The sequence below is a fragment of the Moschus berezovskii genome, chromosome 7, assembly GCF_049115385.1.
Source record: "Moschus berezovskii isolate FMDL1 chromosome 7, NW_MosBer_1.0, whole genome shotgun sequence".
NCBI classification, from domain to species: Eukaryota; Metazoa; Chordata; class Mammalia; order Artiodactyla; family Moschidae; genus Moschus; species Moschus berezovskii.
Window position 1 is genome coordinate 5888242 of NC_142466.1, and position 17202 is coordinate 5905443.

At 48.9% G+C, this 17202-nt stretch overlaps 1 protein-coding gene across 4 annotated transcripts in view; it reads left to right on the forward strand.

The window, feature by feature from the left end:
* The window catches only part of PALLD (palladin, cytoskeletal associated protein), a 367111-nt gene that overhangs the window by 162161 nt on the left and 187748 nt on the right, over positions 1-17202 (forward strand). For all 4 annotated transcript variants that reach the window (XM_055427986.2, XM_055427989.2, XM_055427990.2 and 1 more), the window contains 5 exons: positions 1204-1270; positions 2706-2811; positions 4086-4160; positions 8441-8582; positions 9604-9627. In XM_055427986.2, the coding sequence (XP_055283961.2) occupies positions 1204-1270; positions 2706-2811; positions 4086-4160; positions 8441-8582; positions 9604-9627 (414 nt within the window). The remainder of the gene's footprint in view (positions 1-1203; positions 1271-2705; positions 2812-4085; positions 4161-8440; positions 8583-9603; positions 9628-17202) is intronic.

A 17202-nucleotide genomic window follows, 5' to 3' on the forward strand; every position in this document is an offset into this window, starting at 1 on the left:
GGACGGGATGCACTGCTGTGCACTCTGACGTCACACAGTTCTGTGCCGCTTGGTTACTTTCCTGTTGTTGTTCCGTCCCTCAGCCGTGTCTGACTCTTTGCAGCCCCATACACTGCAGGACCCCAGGCTCCCCTGTCCTTCACTGTCTCCCGGAGCTTGCTCAAATTCACAACCGTGGAGTCAGTGATGCCATCTAACCGTCTCATCCTCTTTCGCCTCCTTCTCCTTTTGCCTTCAATCTTTCCCAGCTTTACTTTTCTATAAGCATATATTATTTTACTTTAAGATATTCTAAATAGATAATTTAAATAACTCATGTTCAATATGTCTCATAAAGGAATTATCAAGAATGTACTTCGAACCATTCTAAACATCACCTAACATCTCTTGTAACAAAATACATGCACATTAAAATGTAAGTACAACCTGCCTTTTGGCCTGAAAACTCAGCAAGGTGACCCTTAAATTAACCACAGCAGTGAAGCAAATGAACTTGGGAGGGTATGATCCAAACTTAGAGACCCCCCCACCTTTCAAGAGTGAAGCCACAGTCAAGTTCCAACTGATCAGAGTCAGAAGGCATCTCCTCATTAATGAGGAGTGAGGTATTGATAATCCACACCACATAATCTGGGCTTCCAGGTGACACAGTGGTAAAGAATCCTCCTGCCAGTGCATGAGATACAAGACACACAGGTTCAGTCCCTGGGTCGGAAACATCCCCTGGAGGAGAAGGTGGCAGCCCATGTCAGTGTTCTTCCCTGGAGAGTCCCATGGTCAGAGGTGGTGGGTTACACTCCATGGTGGTGCAAAAGAGTCGGACATGGCTGAGCACACATGCGGCTGCTACTGCCGTGCATCTGCTGGAAAGAGCTGAAGTTCAAGGCCATGGCTGTCTGCACACACAGACACACACACTGATTCCGTAGTTTCTAAGCCGTTTAAAAGTATGCTTATGATGCCCAAAGGAACAAAAATGAACTAGTAATAAATCTGACACTAAACACACACTGATTTGAAGAAAACGTTTTCAGTACTTCTTTTTTAAACTGATTATCTGAAAAAAACAGCTTATGTAAAAATGGTATGAAACATTCTCTATTTCAAAGTAAGACTCTGTATGTTACTGTCTGATTGAAGACTATTACCCTTGGAAGCGGATACAGATACTACCTACATCTTTGTTGTTTTTTTTTCGCTCAGGTGCCAGTTCAACAGACTCGGACAGTGAGAGTTCAGCTCTCAGGTTGACAGCTGGAGCCATGCCACAGTAAGTGTACGGTCCCGTCAGTTTAAGTGGAAGTGTCAGCCGCCTGTGCTCAGTGACGCCCCGTGGGTTGTGCGATGAAGGCAGAGGTCAGCCGATGTCAGGCAGAGACCAGATGCTTGAACCTGGAACACAGTCTTTGACTTTTGAACTTTGAAACCTGCATTTCGTCATCAGCGTCCCAAATCTAACCATCCACAACGTTAGTTCCGATGAGAGCTGACTGCTCATAAATGTTTAGAAGCAGCAGTCACGTTGAGAGAAAATTGCTTAAATCTTTACTAAAATGTAAATGACAGACAGCTTATCACATAAATTAGAAAATATCTAATTAGGCTAGAAATGGGTTTCCATTTGGATAAAGTGTATCTCCAGTTAGGTCATGAAAATCTCAAAATTTAATTCTCCCTACAGAGACATACAGATTATTAGTAATATGTTAGGATCTTAATTATTTCGCAAAGATGAAATCTACCAAGATTTTGTAGAAAACCCCATGAATATTGAGACTGTGCTAACAAATTTGTTTGATTTACTACTATATACATAACAATCACAGCCATTCAGCATCGAATTATCACTGACCCTTCATGTTAAAGAGGGGCCTCCCTGGTGGCTGAGTGGTAAAGAGTCTGCCTGCCAATGCAGGAGACATGGGTTTGATCCCTGGGTTGGGAAGATCCCCTGGAGGAGAGCATGGCAACCCACTCCAGTATTCTTGCCTGGAGAATCCTATGGACAGAGGAGCCTGGGGGCTATAGTCCATGGCGTGGCAAAGAGACATGATTAAATGCTAACTGACCATTTGTGTTAAAGGGCTCTTAATAAGATCACACACTCTGCTACCTGTTCATTCAGACAAGGATCTCAAGTTTAGTGAAGTTACATGACTCACCTGAGATTACACAGCCTGTGACTTAGCAAAATTGGGCCTAGAAACAACTCTTAACTTTTATGCACTAAGAAAAGACCACAGTCCAAGACATTCTCAACTATACACAATGGGAAACTGGAACGAAGAGCAGTTGCTGGGCTGAAAACCAACCACCAGAACTTTGAATTAAATATAGAAGCCCAGTCCTAAACATTTCCTAAACATATCTGCTTACTGCTATATACTTGGCTTTTCTAAGTATTATCTTTTCTCTTAGGATTTTCCAGTTCAATACCTTCTGCTTTCTAATAAGAGCTGAGATACATAGTTACATAAGCCACTTTCATCTGTGTGTTTGTTTTGCTGATGACTGTGGGGGCCGTCTGAATATACACTGAGCACCCCTGTTCTAACTCTGGGTTGTGGGTCTGCATTTCTGAAGCAGTTACAGTTGAAGCAGATTGAGCAAACATAAAGAAACTGGCCTGTTCTATGAAAATGTTTCAAAGAATAATTCCTGCTTAGGAAATTCTGACCCAAGAGACTTCACTCCTTACTTTCCAGAGCTCAGAAGAAAACCACTTCCGTGTCCTTGACCATTGGCTCATCATCTCCAAAGTCAGGAGTGACCACAGCTGTGATCCAGCCTCTGTCAGTCCCGGCTCAGCAGGTGAGCCTTATCCACAGTCCGAGGGGAGTCAGACTCTTTAGCGTAAAGACCCCAACCAGTCCTCCCTCGAAATATCTCCTCAGTGGACACATACCTGGGAGAAAAGACAATGATTAGTTAAGTTCTTCCTTTTAATGCACTAAAAATAATTTTTAATCCGAGACACACCACTGATTAATCAACATCTGCGTTTCCTTTGGGAATTTCTTTTTCTCACAGCTAATACTCTGATAAAGTGGTATCTGTCTTGGCTGTTACTGCTTGATTCTCCCTCACGTATGTGCCATCTTCCATGTAGCCAAATTCGTTAGCTCATTTAAAACAAAACAGAAAATGAGAAAAGTCCACCTTATCCACAAAGTCCACCTGATAGAGCTCAGAAGTCCACCTGTCCTGAGAGTTTAACAGATAATATAGGGATATTCAGATTCCTTCACTTCACTGTGCATTTTCATCCTGCTTTCGTTTCATTGTAAGACTGCTTTATCCAAGAACAACAGTACCCACGATTGGGTCATTGTAGTGAATTCACTTTGCAAACACAGAAGACCTGAAGCTTTTTTTAAGTAAAAAACTAGAATATCGGTATCTCTAAATCAAATGTGATACTTAGCCTTGGTGCTATGATGGGCATCTGTAAACCCAAGACCCTTGCAGCGTGAGCTCGTTCTTGAGTCATAAGTGTGTCTTAACGAACATCAGTGTGCCCTCCAGCCACTGAGTGCCCGTGGGTGTTTTACAAATTACAGGGCTCCCCTGGTGACCCAGTGGTAAAGAATCCGCCTGCAGTGCAGGGAGACCCGAGTTCGATCCCTGGGTTGGGAAGATCCCCTGGAGAAAGGAATGGCAGCCCACTCCAGTACTCTTGCCTGGAGAGTTCCGTGGACAGAGAAGCCTGGCGGGCTACAGTCCATGGGGTCGCAAAAGGGTCGGACACGACTGAGCGACTAGCTCTTACTTAGGTACTCTGTGGTATGTTGGGTATGCGAACCGTAGAGAAGCACATCTGAGATGAGACACGAGGAAAGAGCCAAGCGGTAGAAGTCACTCAAGGCGGCCTGTGTAGTAGAAACTCCCTGTCAGCCCCCAAAGCAGAGTGGGATTTGCAGAAACCGCTCTGTGAACCAGCGGACTGGTTTAGTATTCGCTATGCAGGTGCTGGCAGGTGTGCAGTGAATGCTTAGCCCTGTCAGCGGCCATGCTGTCGCCTGTGTGGGTCCGTCTTTCCATGGTTTGCATGTTCCGAGTCTGACCCACATGCCTCTGCCCTCCAGGCCCCCAGCCCCACCTTGTTCCTCTGCCGGCCGGATGGACCCGCTGCTGCCTGCCTGCCGCCTGTCTTCACCAAGGTCAGGCACCTGCATGTCTCATCCTGAGTTTGCTCTGGGCCTTTGATTCCATTCCCCTGTGGCCTCATGTATAGTCTTTAAACATTAAAACAAGTGATGAACAGGTTCTTATCGAGGTTACCTCTGGGGCTAAACAGATACTCGGTGCATAGCTGCTGTGTGACCATGATCACATAAAGGTCTGAGAAAGGAGGCCTGATAGAAGTCAGAATAGACTGGGAAAGCCAAACAGTGTGTGGGAGAAGACAGAATGATGGATGGGAACCTGGGAAACCAACAAGGTTTGTAGATGGTTTAAAAACCAACTGACAGATGTTCAGTTTGTCTCAGCAGGTGTTTTGCATCGCCAGGCATGATGACATTGGTCAGCTGGTCAGCTCAGCTCAGAAATGGTCCCATGGGTGTCTCTCCCCTGTCTCCTTCCCACCTCTTTCTGAGAAAATTATAAATTTTATAATTGGAGTTGAGTTGACTTACAGTATTGTGTTAGTTTCAGATGTATAGCAAAGTGATTCAGTTATACATGTACTTTTTTTCAGATTCTTTTTCCTTATAGAGTTTTTAAAAATATTGAGTAGAATTCCCTGAGTAATACAGTAGCTTCTTGTTGGTTATTTTATAAAGACCGTAGTCTGTGCATGTCAGTCCCAATCTCCTAATTTATCCCCACCCTCCCCGTCCCCTTTGGTACCAGTGAAGTTTGTTTCTAAGTGTGTGGATCTGTTTCTGTTTTGTATGCAAGTTCACTTGTATCATCTTTTGGGCTGAAAGATATTTAAAAGGCACAGTTGAAGAGGTGCCCCATGCCTGTGCACCAGCATACTGTCAGAAGTCATGCCCCCAGGCCGGTCTCTACGCTCAGTGGAATACAGCTCACATTCCAACAGATCCCCATTTTTATCGATGTTTGTTGTTGAACTTGGCAGTCTGATTCTAAATCTTTTGTGATTTAGAAAGTGGCAGAGAGCAGCCAGTTTCCTCCTGCAGGGGCAGGCTGAGAGGGTGTGAGGATCTGAAACCTGAGGACTCCCTCGAGCAGAGTGCCAGGACGGCAGGGCTGGCTTACGCCTGGACAGACAGACAGATGAGGCCCGAGAGTGCCCACAAGATGCCCCAGCAACACGAGGCTCCCTGGGCGGGGCGGGTTCTTCAGAGGTGGGCCCCGGCCTCAGCCGCCTCACAGGATCAACCTCAAGTAACGGAAGACGAATGTGACAGTGGTTTCTGTGGTCCGTTATCTGAAATCTGCGCATCTTCCACAAGACAGCCGAGGAGAGTCTCTGTCTTCGTCCAGGGAGTGATGCTTCCTCCTAAGCCAGCCTGCAGCCAGCTTGGTTAAAGACTTCTTCCTGCAGAGTGTTCACGGAGGACACATTCGATGAATGAGGTTTGTCGACAGCAGTGAGGGTCCACCTCCCCTACCCAGGGTAAAATACCCGAAGAAGGAAAAAGTCCCTTCCCGCCTATGAACAGCGGTGTCGGGATAACAGCCCACGGGGCATCCGTCCGTCCGTGCTCAGAGCAGGAGTCGTTCACAGAGCAGCCGGCACGAGCATTGCATGGCACTCAGGAGCTGTTCACGCGCAGCCCCATCCATGAAATCTGTGTGACCTGCTGAGTTGTTGTCGGAACGCTGTGGGCTTTGGAGCCAGGGCCCCGCGCACCTCCGGGCTGAGGTGTCACACCCGTCCTAGGGTACCCGGCGGAGAGAGACCTGAGACTTCCCTTTCCTCCCGCAGGGCTGCAGAACTCCTCTGGCCCATCCTTGTCCCTGCAGCACAGTCCAGCTCCTGGGCAGAGACCCCAGCACACTGTCCCCTTAACCCCAAAGGAAGCCAGGAGGTGTGCTTAGAGCCTAATAGAAAAGGAAACCAGGAGTCCGCATTTTTCTAAAGCTTGAGTTTTAAGTCGCGAACAGCAGAGTAGCTGTCCCGCCTGCGGTACGGGCCTCTCCCTCCTCGCGGGGGCCTGCAGCACCCTTCCCCTGGGGGCAGTGACCCTCCCTGCCCTGCCCCGTCCTTCAGGGGCCTAGGCTCTGCCAGTCCTTGGGCACCTCCATCCGTGTCCCCCCACGCCCCTGGTGGGGGTCCCTGAGGTTGAAGCCAGGGCCACCGACCTGGTAGGGACTGCATCTCATGGGCCCCAGGGACACGCTTGGGGCCAGGAGAGCAGCCACACCATGTGGCGTTTCCCCCTGGAGCTGTGGACCTTGCAGAGAGTCTTGGTACCAGGTGGACCTGACAGCACACGATGCCCTCCTGTGGACCTCAAATCCCCAGGGCCCCAGACCAGCCTTCCAAGGTCAGCCATGTTGATGTGGCTTTGGTCAGGAGAAGAAGCTCACTCAGGAGGAGCCGTGCGGCAGACCTTGGGAAACTACAGAGACTTGTGTGTGTGACGTGCTTGGTTTCTACGCAGGTCCTCCCTTTGTGATTTTCCAGTATGAACAGGAGGCACAATCCTAGGAGCAAGCCAGAGGCCCCTGGGCGTCTGGAAGCTCACACGTGGAGAGTATTTGTGCAGCGTCTGTACCGCGCTGAGAATGCTCCCTGGGCACACCGGGGACATCGATGACTGCCTCCTCACTAGCGGGACCCGAGGGCAACATCTTCCCTGCTGGTCTGCGAAACACTGCTCTCTGGACTAATCAGAAAGTGGAAGTCAGTTTAAAGCCACAGACTTTTCTACATTTAAAACTAAGAATGAAGAGAGAATGGACTCAGAAGTAGGTAATAATATTCACCTTTTCATTTACCAAAAAAGGCCTTTGGCACCAAAATTCTCACCAGGTACATTAGACTTTCCCACTTCTGCCTACATTGTGGACTTCCAGGGTTTCCACGGGGCCAGAATACATGCACTGCAGGCCATTTGCTACAGGATCTGTTATTCCCCAGCACACTATTGGCCATCTCTTGAGAAAAATGTAAAATAAAAAGCAAAAAGGAAACAGGAAAAAAAAAAGCATACTTCCTAAGATGAATTTGTTTGCTTTGGTTCCATGCATAATCATTTATTGTATCTGACTTACTTCAAGAGCTGTACGTGTGCTTTATCGGATGCGATACCCTGCAGGCACACACGTAGGGAGCAGAAAGTTTCAGTGGGCCCGTGGCCAGGCAGTCCTGGGGGAAGGAGGCAAAGGAGGCACCTGGAGGGGCCAGTTATTCCTTTGGTTTTCAGTAGCCGGTTTACAGGCTTTGGCTCTTTGCATCTATGAAGCCACACTCATTTCTGGTCTGTTGGGCTGTAAAAGTTTCTTGGTCTGGAGCTGGAGTGGGTGGAGCACCGGGGTGACAAGCGGGGGAAGTGCTCCCGTTTTATTTCGCTCGGAACCTGCAGGTGAATGGAATCCGGAAAGAGGTACTGGTGCGCCTATCTGTGGGGCGGCGGTGGAGACGGCCCGGGGAGCGGGGTCGGGGGAAAGGAGAGGGTCAGACGGTGGAGAGAGTGGTGGAGAAACATGTCCTCTGCCACAGGTAGAATAGATCGCCAGTGCGAGATTCGCTGTGTGACTCAGGGAACTCAAACCGGGGCTCTGTGACGACCTAGCAGGGTGGGATGGGGAGGGAGGTGGGAGGGAGGTTCCAGAGGGAGGGGGCATATCTAAACCTATGGCTGACTCATGGTGATGTTTGGCAGAAACCAACACAATATTGTAAAGCAATTATCCTCCAATTAAAAATAAATTTAATTATTAAAAACAAAGAGCCTGCAGATGAGGAAATGCCAGCCCTCCTTCTGGTGCAGCTGCCCCAGGATGCTAGTGGACAGAGGAGGGTCCTGGGGGGAGGTCGGAGTTTGGGGCACAGATGGGAGACCCAGGTTCAGTCCCTGGGTCGGGGAGGTCCCCTGGAGAAGAGCATGGCAACCCACTCCAGTATTCTTGTCTGGAGAATCCCATGGACAGAGGAGCCTGCTCTGGTGGACACGTGGCATCTCCTTCCCCTCCTGTGTGGTCCCCCGGGACTCTACCCCCAGATGGAGCAGGGGTGCATTGCACCAGCGCATCCTCGTGTTGATAAAGATAGGTCATGCCGACACTGAGAAGTTCCATGGGTAGTGGAGCCACATACTGCAGGGCAGGTTCAGGGCTCCTGCGGGCCCCGGGACCTCCCGCACTTCCTCACCGGGGATACAGTGCTCTCCTGACCTGAGGAGGGGTTCGTGTGCATGGTGCCCACCCTGTGCTTGCTGCCTGGAGCTTGGGAACTGTTCCTCTGTGTCATGAGACTGTGTCATGTGAGCCCAGACCTGACACGTGTGTCCCGGTGTTTCAGGAGCTGCAGAACATCTGTGCGTCCGAGGGCCAGGTGGTCGTGCTGGAGTGCCGTGTGCGCGGCGCGCCCCCGCTGCAGGTCTGCTGGTTCCGACAAGGCAGTGAGATCCAGGACTCACCGGACTTCCGGATCTTGCAGAAAAGTAAGGAGAGGGGCCCCCTCGCAACACTGCCCACAATACCACCCCCAGGGCTGACCAAGCTCTGTCTCCAGTCCAGGAGAACCAGGAAGGGTTTAGTCACTGACATGCATGGATTTTTTCTTTGTTTCGTTTTTTTTTTTTTTTGGCATTTTATTATTTTTTAATTATTCCTCCCTCTTGACCCTCCCACCCAAGCCCACCCCATAGATATTTTTTAATTTTTATTTTTATTAAAATGTAGTTGATCAACAGTACTGAATTAGTTTCAAATGTACAACGAAGTGATTTAGCTATGCATATACATACATCCGAGCTTCCCTGGTGGCTCATATTTCAAAGAATCTGCCTGCCGTGCAGCAGACCTCAGTTTGATTTCTGGGTTGGGAAGATCCCCTGGAGAAGGGGTAGACTACCCACTCCAGTATTCTTGCCTGGAGAATCCCAAGGACAGAGGAGCCTGGCGGGCTACAGTCCGTGGGGTTGCAAAGGGTTGGCCAGAACTGAGTGACTAAGCACAGCGTGCCTCCGTCCCTCCTCCTTTGGCCTCTTGCTCTGTAAAGGCCACTACAGAGTATGGGGTACAGGTGTTGCTGTGCAGGAGGCCTAGCTGTGTGTCTGTTTGTGGACAGTGGGGTGAGCTGCGTATGTTTGTGACCTCAGAATGAGGGGACGTGGGCTCCAGCACATGCAAGCCATCCTGCTGGCTGTGGGCCCTCACGCGCCCTGACTGAGGTTTTGTTTTCTTCTTCCGCAAAATCGCAGATCCACATTTGAATTCAAAGTTCGGCCAGTCATCTTAGGAGGCTCTGAGCCTTCTATGAACTGCAGTTGAAAACCTTGCTAGTGAGAGCTGTTAAGGGAATTTTAGTTTATTTACGGGAATATAAATTGGTCTACCATCCCTCTTGTACGATGGGGCTTGTCTGCAGTGTTCCTGCAGACATGTCCTAGACAAGGTCACAGGAACGGAAACTGACTCTAATGCTCTGTTTTGATTTCTTTTTTCTCATGTGGGGAGCAGAACCTCGATCCACAGCTGAACCTGGTAAGAAGCTTTTCCTTTTTTCTCTCTGCTAATGCATCTCTTCAGTTTCAATAGTTCTTTGTTTCCGTTTTAAACCACACGCAGAACAATGTTTTTGCAGTTCCCTGGAAATGTGAAACCTCCTTACAGACAATCTCTTCTTTATTGTGGGGTCTGCATACTGCATTTTACATCCAGTTGTTTTATTAGTGAAACATTAAGTTCCATTCAGATAAGGAGATCAGGCTCAGTGACTTAAGCCTTTTAAAACCATGGTCTTTTATACTCAGAAAGCAAACTAAGCTAGAGATGAAAAAGCATCCTGCTACGATGCGGCACATTTCTGCTGAACAGAAGACACCACCAGCTAGACTGCAGCCTAGAGATGCGTCTCCTGGGAGAGCAGCCTGAAGGTGTCAGCGGAGTGACCCCAGGGTCTCTGTGTGTCCTGAGGGTCAGCAGAGCGACCCCAGGGTCTCTCTGTGTGTGTGTGCTCCCTGAGGGTCAGCAGAGCGACCCCAGGGTCTCTGTGTGTCCTAAGGGTCAGCAGAGCCACCCCAGGGTCTCTGTGTGTCCTAAGGGTCAGCAGAGCGACCCCAGGGTCTCTGTGTGTCCTGAGGGTCAGCAGAGCGACCCCAGGGTCTCTGTGTGTCCTGAGGGTCAGCAGAGCGACCCCAGGCCCTCCATGTGCGCCCTGCGCCATGACCACCTCCTAGGCTGCAGCAGGATGAAGGCGTCCCACCCTGCGTGGTCTCACTTACACATCCCTGGCTCCATCAGAGCCATGTGCTCCAGAATCTGGGTCTCCTGCCCTCCGCCTCGCTCTTACTCTTGCCTGGCTTCTCACAGACAAAACTGACGTCTAAAGAGAAGCAGAGATTTCTGTCCACGTGTTTCCTAGCAGGTCCTCCTGGAGGACACTGTCTCAGTGTCTTTCCCAGCAGTGACGTCACCAGCTTCCGTCTTCTTGCTGAAGGTCAGGAATGACGTGTCTCTGCTTCACCACAGTCATGTCTCTCAGGAGCCAGACTCGGCTCTGGCCCTTTTTGGAGAGCTTGGAGGCTCCTGGTCAGAAAGGCCGTGGTGGTCCCAACGAAGCTCTCATACCCCAGCAGAGGGCCTGAGGGGCAGAAAGTGAGCCAGTTAGGATCCAAACATGAGGGATGCTCAGAGCACCCTGAGGGGAGACTGGACTGGATCTGATGCCTTCCACTTTCTTTTAAATCTTTACAGGACAGCAGGTGATTTACAATATTGTTAGTTTCTGCTGTACAGCAAAGTGAATCAGCTATACGTACCCAGACTACAGTCCATGGGCTCTCAGAGTCGGATGCGACTGAGCAGCTAAGCGCAGCACACACACACATCCTCTCTGTTGGTCATTATAGAGTGCTGAGTGGAGCTCCCTCTGCTATCCAGCAGGTCCTTATGGGTACCGGTTTATGTGTCCTGGTGCGTACATGTCAGTCTCAATCTCCCAGTTTATCCCTTTCTCCCTTTCCCCTTCGTAACCATAAGATTATTTTCTACACCTGTGACTATACTTCTGTTTCGTAAATCAGTTCATTTGCACCATGTATTTAGATCCCACGTATAAGCAGTATCATGTGATGTCTTTCTCTGTCTGACTTACTTCACTCAGTATGACAATTTCTAGGTCCACCCTTGCTGCTGCTGCTACTGCTGCTCAGTCGCTTCAGTCGTGTCCAACTCTGCGACCCCATAGACGGCAGCCCACCAGGCTCCCCCGTCCCTAGGATTCTCCAGGCAAGAACACTGGAGTGGGTTGCCATTTCCTTCTCCAATGCATGAAAGGGAAAAGTGAAAGTGAAGTCGCTCAGTCGTGTCTGACTCTGTGACCCCATGGACTGCAGCCCACAAGGCTCCTCCGTCCATGGGGTTTTCCAGGCGAGAGGACTGGAGTGGGGCACCGTCGCCTCCTCCGCTGTTGCTGCTAACGGCATTATTCCATTCTTTTTATGGCTGAGTAAGAGTCCAGTGAATGCATGTGCCAGTTTTTATCCACTCCTGTGTCAGTGGACATTTAGGTTGCTAACATGTCTTGGGCTTCCGTTGTAGCTCAGTCAGTAAAGAATCCGCCTGCCATGCAGGAGACCCAGGTTCGATTCCTGGGTCAGGAAGATCCCTTGGGGAAGGAAATGGCAACCCACTCCAGTATTCTTGCCTGGAGAATCCCATGGACAGAGAAGCCCGGCCGACTATAGTCCCATGAGGTTGCCAGAGTTGGATATGACTGAGCGACCAAACTAACTAGTACTATGTCTTGGCTATTGTGAATAGTCGTGCAGTGAACACTGGAGCGCAAGTGTCGTTTTGAATTATGGTTTTCTCCGGATATATGTCCAAGAGTGGGACTGCTAGGTCATTTGGTAGCTCTCTTTTTAGTTTTTTGAGGAACATCCAAACTGTTCTCCATAGTGGCTGCACCAGTTTACACTCCTCCGGCAGTGTAGGAAGGTTCCCTTTTCTCCACACCCTCTCCAGCATTTACTGTTTGTAGACTTTTTGATGATGGCCATTCTGACCAGTGTGAGGTGATACCTCATTGTAGTTTTTATTTGCATTTCTTTAATCATTAGCGCTGTCGAGCATCTTTTCCTGTGTTTTGGCCATCTCTGTGTCTTTTCTGGAGAAATGTCTCTTTAGGTCTTCCATGTTTGATTGGGTTGTTTGTTCTTTTGGCTTTGTGCTATGTAAGCTGTTTGTAGATCTTGGAGATTAATCCCTTATCAGTCACTTTGTTTGCAGATATTTCCTCCAGTTCTGCAGGTTGTCTTTTCATTTTGTTTATGGTTTTCTCTGCTGTGCAAACGCTGATCTGATGCCTTCTTGTTATGCATTACTCCCAGACCCAGTGCCCACATGTATAGTCCCCGCAGCAGGTACTGTGGTCACTTTCCAAATTATGGAAATACAACTGCATATTTTGCCTGTGACATGGTTTCATATAAAATTGATGCTGTTTAATGATGATGCTGTTCCCTGATAGAGGGAACTTCTGAGGCTCAGTCTCCTGTGTGAACTGGTGTGGAAACCCTATGGGAGTTAGGGCAGATCTCTTACATTGGTATTTTAGATAGACTAGAGATAGATGAATGGATATAAAAACAGGAATCAAATTTCTCCTTTACCCACAAGAGAGTTTGTATGAACAAATCTATGGAGAAGGTTACCTCTTGATACTTTATTTATTTACAAATGAAACTAAAGTCTTGGGCCAAACATTCTGAAAGAATTTCTGGTGGAATGGATTAAGTGCTTTTGAGGTTGCATTTTGGATTCTGTTTCAATTCATGCAACTTCTTTCATCATGTTTTATCCATTGTCATCACCTACATAGGTGATGTGATTTATTAAATGTCTCTTGTGATCTGTGTTGGAAAATCATAAACTAAGCGTCATCTGAAAATTCAAAACACGGTTAGAAATTGCTTAGTTCAGTTTCTGAGTATGTGTGTGTTTGAAAATTGAAAACACTCAGTATGCCAACTAAGAAGGATTTGGTGAGGAGGGAGGGAAACGCCACACACTCCCACCCCTCACACAACACACACACCTGTCTGTGATGTTTGCTGTTTTGCCTCTAGAATTTGGTTGAACTATTTAGTAAAACCAGTGCTGAGCAGCTTCATGGGGTAGTCTGACCTCTAGAATGTCTTTGAATGCTTTGGGTTTAGTGACAAATCATGCCAGGGAGAGCAGGATGTGGAGGGCCTTCCTTATAATCGGCACATCCCCAAAACATATGGAAAAGTCTGCCCTTTCTGTGCTCGCTTAAGTTTCCTATTTTTCTTTTCCCTTCAATTTGATCTGGAAGCATTTAAGAAAACAGATTCCTTCATTCCAACCACAATAATAGCATTTGCTGAAGACAAGTATCAGTATTTTTTTGGTCGAACAGTATTTCAAGCAAATCTGTCAATGCAAGGCAAACCACATATATAGTCATCAGTTATGGAAAAACACACAGCTAGTTTTCTCTTCAGAGAGGGCAATGGCAACTCACTCCAGTACTCTTGCCTGGAAACTCCCATGGATGGAGGAGCCTGGTGGGCTGCAGTCTGTGGGGTCGCTAGAAGTCGGACACAACTGAGCGACTTCACTTTCAGTTTTTACTTTCATGCATTGGAGAAGGAAATGGCAACCCACTCCAGTGTTCTTGCCTGGAGAATCCCAGGGACGGGGGAGCCTGGTGGGCTGCCGTCTATGGGGTCGCACAGAGTCAGACACGACTGAAGTGACTTAGCAGCAGCAGCAACAGTCTTCTCTGACCTCTGGTAATTCCTCCACAATTGTGTTCCTCACAGCACAGCTGGATTGCTCTTTTCTTTCATGGAGGACTATTACAGTATTTGGCTTCAGGAGTCTACCCTTGGCATGGAGAATTACATAAAATCCATAAACATGAACAACGATCCAAGTGACTGCTTACATGAGCTGTTGAGTTAGAACTTCAGAACAAGCAAATGTTAACACATATTTGTAGTTGAACAATGCGCTGGCTTGCCTGGCAAAACCACATACGATTATGATTCCTTTACTGGGAGGTGGAGGTCTAACATTGACCTTGAAGTTGACTGATGCTTCCAGGGTAGAAAACTCAACTTGTATTGAACCTTCTACTTTCCGTAAATGACTGGATGGATAGCTCCATCCCACGGACAGACCTGTGAGCTCTTCAACCTTTTGGCATGTATGTAGGAACCGGCTTCCCCCTGGCTATTTTTTAGCCACTGTTCAATGGAGAGGAGATAAATTTTGTTAAAGGACTAGGTTGTTGGTCTCCAAATGCTAAGCCGTGAGATGGCTGAGATTCAGAGCGCATCCAGCCTTCCCCGCTGCCTGACCCACGCACTCTTGTGCTGTCCTCCCTGGCTGGCCTCTTCCCTTCCTTTCTTTCCCCGTTTGCCCCCTCACTTATTTATATGTCTCTTTTTCTCTTCTCTTCATCCTCCTTCCTTTCTCTTATTCGTGGGTAAGATAAAGACCTGGAAATGAAACTGAAATTCACTGGTGCCTGGACGCAGCCCCTGGAGGGGTTAGATGTTTAGATAAAGAAGGAAATAGCCAATTCCCTCCAGTTGTGTTACACAGTGGAAGCAGGTTTTTCTCATCACTCCTGCCCTGCGTCAGTCTGATGTGTCTCCACGGCCTTCTCGTCTAGACAGAGGTCTGCCTGCATCCCCATCTCCTCAGCGGCTCAGTCCACAGCAGTCAGTGTGCTCAGGATCCACATGTCTTTCAGAGAGCCTGCCCCAGCCTCCTTGACATGTGACCTTATCCTGATTGAGTCCTTCAGAGACCTGCGTATGGGGGGGAAGGGAGGGGAGCAGGGCACAGAAGACCCGTGTGACAGCTGTCAGCACCCAGGCCCTGACTCAGCTGTCTGGAAATGGCCACAGACTGTATTGAGTTACTCCTACATCATTGTCTCATGGCGTGCAAAATCCAGACTCCAAAAACGTGTCTTATTGGTTGGGGGATGGTGCCTGAGAAAGTGCCTGCTCACCAGGGCCACCCACCCTCCTAGCTCCCAAGAGTGGAAGCCTGAGTCAACCTGTGAATGAATTATATTTTGTTACATGAAGTGAGGTGCTGAGTGGTCGGAGGGTGACTGTGAGCATGTTTGAATGCAGTTCCAGGTTAAGATGGTGGATTAAACAAAAGTGGGTTGGATAAAGCCTATGGTTCCCAAACTGTGTGGCCAGACACCACATGTGCCACACCTGCCAGCAGAGGTGCTGGAGATGGTGGAGATTTTCCACAAACACAGTCCTTGACATATAGATAAGGACTGCTGGCTTGAAACAGCTCTGCGTCAATGTTCGACATTCTGTGGTCTCTTTGGTAATATGATGTTGTTGTTCAGTATCTCAGTCATGTCCAGTACTTTGCAACCCAAATGGCAACCCACTCCAGTGTTCTTGCCTGGAGAATCCCAGGGATGGCAGAGCCTGGTCAGCTACCATCTATGGGGTCGCACAGTGTCGGACACGACTGAAGCGACTTAGCAGCAGCAGCAGCAGGGCTGCAGCACAACAGGCTTCCCTGTTCTTCACCATCTTCTGGAGTTTGCTCAAAATCATGTTCATTGAGTCGATGATGCGAGCCAACCATCTCATCCTCTGTCGTCCCCTTCTCCTCCTGCCTTCAGTCTTTCCCAGCATCGGGGTCTTTTACAATGAGTCGACTCTTCACATCAGGTGGCCAAAGTGTCAGAGCTTCAGCCTCAGCATCAGTCCTTTGAACTTTGTGAAACTGAGTTTTTGGTGTATGTGTGATAAAGACCAAGTCCTGCATGCAAACCAGTGTGGGCGTGAGGGGAGGGTGGGGTCCAGTGCAGACTGTGAAGGGAGGGCGGGGTCCAGCGTGGACCGTGGAGGGAGGGTATGGGTCCCGAGTGGACGTGAGGGGAGGGACCAGTCCAGCGTGACTCCAGGAGGAGTTGTGCGATGGACCAGGGTTGAGCACACATACACTCGTACACACGAGTGACCATGGTGATTTAAGAATAAAATACTGATATTTTCCTTCAATTTATGTGAATTTTTATAAACAGTAACTTAAGACCTAGATATTATTACATTCTTGGTAAGAACTACTTAGCAAACAAGACTGTTCACTGCATCTTTTGGTTTGGAATACCATTAAAAATTGCTGAGACACTTAGGGTCTTGTGAACCAACAGAGTCTGGTTTAATGTCTGGGGAGTGAGGGAAAGACTTGAAGGAGGAGACAGGAGGACCGCGTCACTCTGAGGACCTGAGACCTGCCTCCCCCTTGGCCCTGGGAAGGCCGGCTGGGCCAAGATGCTGGGGCTCCTCTCTGGGCAGTTGGAACACCCCGAAAGAAGAAAAACCCACCCGTGACAATCCAGGAGTTTCTCCAACACAGAGTCAGCTACAGGAAGGCCCGGGTGCCTGGAACTCTCTGCTGCTCCGAGCTTCACACGGCTCAGAACCATGAGGATGGGAAGACATCAAAGCCGGATGGAGAAACTGCCCTCTGGGGTGGTACAAAAAAGTAGGATCAGCTCCCCAGAATGCAGCGTGGAGGAAGCAGACTCAAGAGAAATGGTGAAACAGCAACGCTATTGTCAGATAGACAAGAGAATCGGCACATCCGGGAAGCAAAAATAAAAATACAAGAGCTGGGAGGAGGGGAGGGTGTTCAGAAAACGAGGAGTTCATGGAATGAAAAGACTGGGAACAGAAACAAAAGCTGGGAAAATGTCTGACAAAGGAGGAGGAAAAGACAGAGGAGGGATATAAGAGAGAAAAGGAATGAAAATCAGACGGTAGAGAGCCGCCGGGTGGACCGCACATTCGCCGCTAGGATTCCAGGGGCGAGGACGAAGGGGCGGGATTATCAGTGATGGAGGCAGTCAGTGTCCAGCCTGAAGGGACCCTGAGCGCACAGTGTGTGCAGACACGCTGATGGCCACGCTCCATGTGAAGTCACAGCGCCCGGAACGGGGCCACGATCACCCCACGCCGAGGAGGCAGCCTCGGCGCGCAGCAGGACGTGGATCAGAGAGCCCGGGCCCTGCGCGCGCTCACAGCACACAGCGCTGAG